The 5,771-nt window shown below is 30.7% G+C and overlaps 1 protein-coding gene across 2 annotated transcripts; it reads right to left on the reverse strand.

Moving 5' to 3' along the window:
• Nucleotides 1–6: 6 nt before the first annotated feature.
• LOC111617098 (cleft lip and palate transmembrane protein 1-like protein) lies at nucleotides 7–5,765 on the reverse strand. 2 transcript variants are annotated; one of them, XM_023358432.1, is made up of 8 exons: nucleotides 5,731–5,765; nucleotides 5,599–5,664; nucleotides 5,479–5,529; nucleotides 2,051–2,133; nucleotides 1,629–1,663; nucleotides 1,449–1,549; nucleotides 1,264–1,379; nucleotides 7–1,186 (listed from the first exon to the last, which is right to left on the reverse strand). In XM_023358432.1, exons 1-8 carry the CDS (start codon nucleotides 5,752–5,754, stop codon nucleotides 1,111–1,113), a joined length of 552 nt encoding a protein of 183 aa, XP_023214200.1. In that variant the 5' UTR covers nucleotides 5,755–5,765; the 3' UTR covers nucleotides 7–1,110. The 2 variants fall into 2 exon arrangements, with proteins under 2 accessions (XP_023214200.1, XP_023214199.1); XM_023358431.1 differs by lacking the exon at nucleotides 1,629–1,663 and adding an exon at nucleotides 1,943–1,977.
• Between the last annotated feature and the right edge of the window lie 6 nt (nucleotides 5,766–5,771).

Genomic DNA, 5,771 nt, shown 5'->3' on the forward strand with positions numbered 1-5,771 from the left:
TTAAGTTTGTTTCTAGATAGTTATTCTTGAAATTATATTGTTTCTCAGAGAAGGATTTAATAATAATAATTAACAACTGTATAATAATTCTGCTGCAATTTCAAAATTGCAAACCTGTAAATTCCTTCTGTCTAATCTCGAAAATTGAGTTAGATACATGAAAGCAGAGACCGGATATGAAAAGCTTAGAGACCAGAGGGCCAATTAACTATATGTGAACTTCCAGTTTAGACTGCAAGTCACATTATTTCAATTCAAATATTTTCTCCAGAACAGAGTTATAGATGATCAGCACAACTGTATTGTTAACAAGAAACATATGGTCCGGCCAGGCATTGTAACGCCGTCACAATAATAATTGCTCGTTCCCTGTTGTTTTCTGTGCATATGTGCCTTTTTGATGGATTTGTGAAACTTCCAATGGCAAATGATATGTGCCATTGGAAAAATTCTTTCCATGATGCATGGAAAGAATTTTTTATGTCTATAAAAGTGCTCTAAGTTTAGATGGGTTTGTGGTTGCAAGTTTAAATTGGCCCATAGCCTGCATTGCATGACCCGTGCCCGCTTTTGGACCTACTTTCTAAAGATGGATAATCTCAAGTTATTCGCAAGAAATTATGGTATTTTCTAAACAGATCTTAAAAATATACATATAATATATTGAGTAGTCCCAAACATAAAAACTGCACTGTAACAGTTTAAAATGATATATATAATTTCAAGAATTTTGGCATAAAATGCATCGGTATGGAACTGGTAGCAGATAATACCAGTAGTCTAGATTTATACAAAGCAAATCCAAAAACACACTTTTGTCTTTTGGAAATGGAATGTTTGAATGGTCGAGATTCTATTTTTTTTTTTTTTAAACAATTTTCTGCCGACCAATTTTTAATATTTTCAAGTGAAACGTAACACAGATTATGCTGGTCGTTTACAAAATATGTAAGTGTACTGTGTATCGGTTTTGTAAAATTCATAACTGACTAGAATAAATAAATAAATCTAACATTTGCCAAAATCCCATAAAATTTTTTCATCTAGAAAATAATTAAAACATGTATAATGTCCTTAGTGATACAAAAAAAATGGCACCTCGAATGGGCTTCAGTCTTGTTTGTCCGACTTTCCCTCGACCATGGATTCGCCAAACTCAACCCTCTTCGTGTCGACAGGATACAGCCTTAAAATACAATTCATATTTAGAGATATTTGAAAATTTACATATTATACCCAATTGTAAAGCAAAACTTGACTCACCAACGTTGATATAAATAAACGAGAAAGACGATGTCGTCTCTGAAACATGCCACCCTGTGAGCTATTGGCATGGTGATGATGAATGCAAACAGGTCGTCGATAAATGTGTTAAATGCCTAAAGAAAGTTTGCATTTTTAGCATAATATCGTCATTAACTCTGACAAATAAGACAATTCTTCCTCACCTTATACATAAAGGATCTCCAAGGGAGATGGGCAACAGATTTTAACTTATAATTAACAAAGAGTTGGGGAAGCATGAACAAGAAACCAAATGCATAAACACCTACAAAGTAATTAATAAGGATTTATAAATGCTTATAATGAAAAAATTATATATAAATAGACGTATGTACTGTACATACCATTTACTAAGCTATGTATGCACCATGAGTACCAGCTGAAATGCAAAAATAAACTTTTATCATAAAGCATTCTAAAAGTCATTTAATGAAATGGATACAATACACACACCTTTTTTGTGGAACATAAAACAGGGAAACGTTACGACCGTTCATTGTCCAAAATGAAGAAAAGTTGCGCGCGGTCGTAAGTCATGCCTCCATGTCCCAAGTGTAAAACTTGGTTTTTAAATTTTACACATTTATTTATAGAAGAAGCGTTATTTTGCAAATTATTATCATCGACTTTTTATTAAATTNGTATGTACTGTACATACCATTTACTAAGCTATGTATGCACCATGAGTACCAGCTGAAATGCAAAAATAAACTTTTATCATAAAGCATTCTAAAAGAATTTAATGAAATGGATACAATACACACACCTTTTTTGTGGAACATAAAACAGGGAATATACAGCACCTCCAAGGCAGAGAGGATATAGAAGATATGATAAATATTTCATGCTCTAAAATGAAAATAATATTGTTATAATTAATTTCGTTAGTCTGTCTATAGAAAAAATTGACTTGAGATCATTATCAAGTGTGATGTGGGTTTGGTTAAACCAATCAGCACATTCCCTAATGATATCAATGCCTTGTTAAAAGTCAATGGTGTGTGGGTTTGGGATGAAAAGTGACAATGCCCTTTTATTATCAACAAAACCATTTGTTTGAAGTAAACTTCTTAAAAGCTTCACATCTGAATACATGGAGGGAGAGAGAAAAAAATGACAAATTGTCTCATGTGTACAGAGTGGTCAACCAATAAGTACTGTTTGCAATAATTTTAGTTCGGACTAATTATTATCCTGTTTGTTGATTTGTGTCATGACTAAAAATTTCCTATTGCTCTACACCCAAATCTTATGACTTGAATGAAGTGACGTTTCCAATCTGTTCTTTTACATGGATTGAGTTTTACGAAATTAAATCAATCTGGGTGAAGATTTTATGATTATGTGAACAATCCGAATTTAGGAGATTAGTTCCTAGTTGTCAGGAAGAAAAGCAATGCATTGCTATTATCTTGTGAGGAAATCTTAATGATAATGGCAGGTGTCATCCAAAAGGATATTAATCTTACACAAGAGTAACAGAATTAAAGAATGAAACAAAGTAGTAGGTCAGTTAAGAATTTTGAATCCTCACAAAGATTAAAAGTTAAAGTTACATTCAAATAAAAATTTTAACAGTTAACAAAATTGGATGAAAAGAAATATAAATTAAGAAATCTGCCAACACTCCATAGGTTTTAAGGCAAGTGTTGGAATAATAATAACTGATAAATCATCTGTGATATCCCATTTTAATCAGAGAATAACAAAGTTTGAACTAAAGAAATAACCAAAACTAATGCCAACCACAAACTGGTTTTGTACAACTGAACAAAGCTCTCATTTGATTTGGAAGATAGTAGTGACAGCAATAACATGCAGTTATGGAGAAGACAAATATCACACATGTCCATCTGATGATATACAATAATACACTGAACGTCCATCTCTCTGCCAAGTAAGATAGCTTACAAATAAAATTACAAATATATTGTATGCATTTTGGCTTAATCTATAGGCAAGATCCACTAAAACTACAAAAACTTGTTGGCTTATCAGTTTTCAGTTGTTTCATCTTAAACTGATCATTCTGTAAGCATTAATATTTCTATACAGTATCAAACTTCTTTTAGAAAATAAAAATACGAAAACTTCTGACATTTAAACTGTAAAAAATATTCTCGTATAATGTAAATTAATGATATGAAATTCATGTATTTAATAAAAATAATCAAAAATTTGAACCACAAACATAATTTACTTTTATATAATCAACTCATTTTACATTTCCTACTTATTTGATAGTATTTAAATATTTGTTGGTCAACCAGAGCACACAAAGACAAAATGAAAAATGCATGTTTTACCCTATAAAATCCCAAGTTATAGAAATTGCATACATTGCATGATTTATAAGTCATATAAAGTTAGCCATTAATATTTTGCCAATAGTTGTGGTATAAGTTCAAGATAAATGTGACACTGTGCTTTTGTTACTTTCATATTTTTTCCAAGACTATTGTTCTGAATGAGTTGTGTCTTAATTGGCAAATTACTGGCATTCTGTTCAAATGCATGTGTTATCATGCTAATAAAATGTCTATCATTTCAATTGTCTTCAGATAGTCAAGTCTATAGACAATAAATCATTACAAAGTTTATTCAAATTAAAATTCAGTTATAAATCATAAGACTAGTGAAACTTCACATCTTTTTCTTCCATATTGGGACTATCTAAATTTTAAATCAGAGACCAAGATTTTCTTAAAAAAACAGCTACTTTTAAAAAACAAGTGGCTTGATTGCTATGTTGGAAATCTGAAGATGGATTAGGAAAAATTTAATCCAAAATGCATTGCTGTTTATAAAGGAAAAAATAAAACTGCTGTGTTTGAATCAACTATTATTTCTAAACTTATAAATTTTAGAGTAAAAGTGTCTTATCAATTTGTCCCCCTGTACACCTCAGGATTTCATAATGTAGTTTGAGTAAGGTTACTGCAGAGTCCTCCTTGGACTACACTATACAATTCTGAGATGTAAAAAGATGACAAACAATGAAGACACTTTTACTCTCAAGTTCAGAAGTAACACTAATTATAATCATAGTCCGGGAGTTTTAATTATTTTATAATTTTAGTTTGAATTTAAAAAATTTTTTTAAAAAATCTATTATAACTCTTGTTTTATTGAATTTTTAACTTGTCTCATAATTTGCACATACAGGAGCTCCCTTATTTACAAATGTTCAACTTATGAACTTTCAGACATATGAATAATTCGACCATATGTCAAAAATTTAAATTTCACACAGATTCTGAAGTTCTCTTGCTGGTTGTGAGATGGTGCTGAATCAGTCTTTAACCAGTAATAAATAATAAATTTTAAAAAAATAATTAATGTGAACTTATTTCTATTTTGCATCATCATTTTTCATTTTTGTGCAAATTCCAATGCTCCATCACCGAGAGGTGACATTGTAGTCAATAGCACTGGAGTAACAGCATTTTTCCTATTTGCAATTTTTTAAAGTTTTATGATTAGTGCTTCAAACATGCATCCAAAACGTAATAGTAAATCTAACAGTGGAGATAAATGCAAGAAGTGTCGCTCTATTTCCATTGATGAGTTCTGCTATCTTTGCCCATGGAACGTTGGTCCATTTGGCAAGCAAACAATCTTAAAGTTCTCCACAGGAAGCGTTTTTCATAAATGTCACCACACTGCACCATCCATCAGATTCCAGACTTGCTCAATAAGATTTGTCAGGTGACTGACTGGTTTGTAAAAGTTTGCAGATTGTGCTGCCAGCAATTCAATGTCTTTTCGGCAGTGTGACGAGGAGCTCCATCATTTGTAAACAGACTGGAAGTTCAATATGGCAATGTATTTTTCAAAGTTAATTTTGAATCCTGTGTTTGCTGACATTCAGGGTGTCTACAGACTTATGAATTGTCTCTGTGCATTAAACTATTTTTTTAATTCATTTCATAGTTTCAAATCACATCTTGGACACAATTGTTTACATTTACTGGGGATTACTGTTCACAGAGTACACAATGGTCATGATAATGTATATTATACTTACTCAGAATTAAAAATAACCACTAATGAAAGAAATGAAAACTTGAATCTTACGCAATGCTTTCGTTATTATAAGAATTTATTTTTATAAACTAACAAGTAATATTTATTTATCTTTAAGCTAAAGTAAATATGTTTTTCCCCACTTAAATAAAAAAAAAACTAACTTACTTGAGAATCATACATTGCAGTTTCTTTTTCATCATTGCTCGTACTTCCAAACTGTAATTCACAAAATCGAATTCAGTAATAGTTAATTTTTTAATATAGAAACTAACAATAAATTCATACGCTTATTTTTGGTTTCCATCCAATCCAAGAAATATTCATTTTTGATGCTTTAGTAACTTTCCATAACTATAACAAAATTTTATTATATTAATAATGAAATTACATTATAGTTTATGTTATCTGAAGGATTACCTCAATGACAGCTGCAATTCCCATAGGAATTAAAACCAGCA

Source organism: Centruroides sculpturatus, unplaced genomic scaffold, assembly GCF_000671375.1.
Source record: "Centruroides sculpturatus isolate CEXI.00-Female unplaced genomic scaffold, Cexi_2.0 scaffold4783, whole genome shotgun sequence".
Lineage (NCBI taxonomy): Eukaryota > Metazoa > Arthropoda > Arachnida > Scorpiones > Buthidae > Centruroides > Centruroides sculpturatus.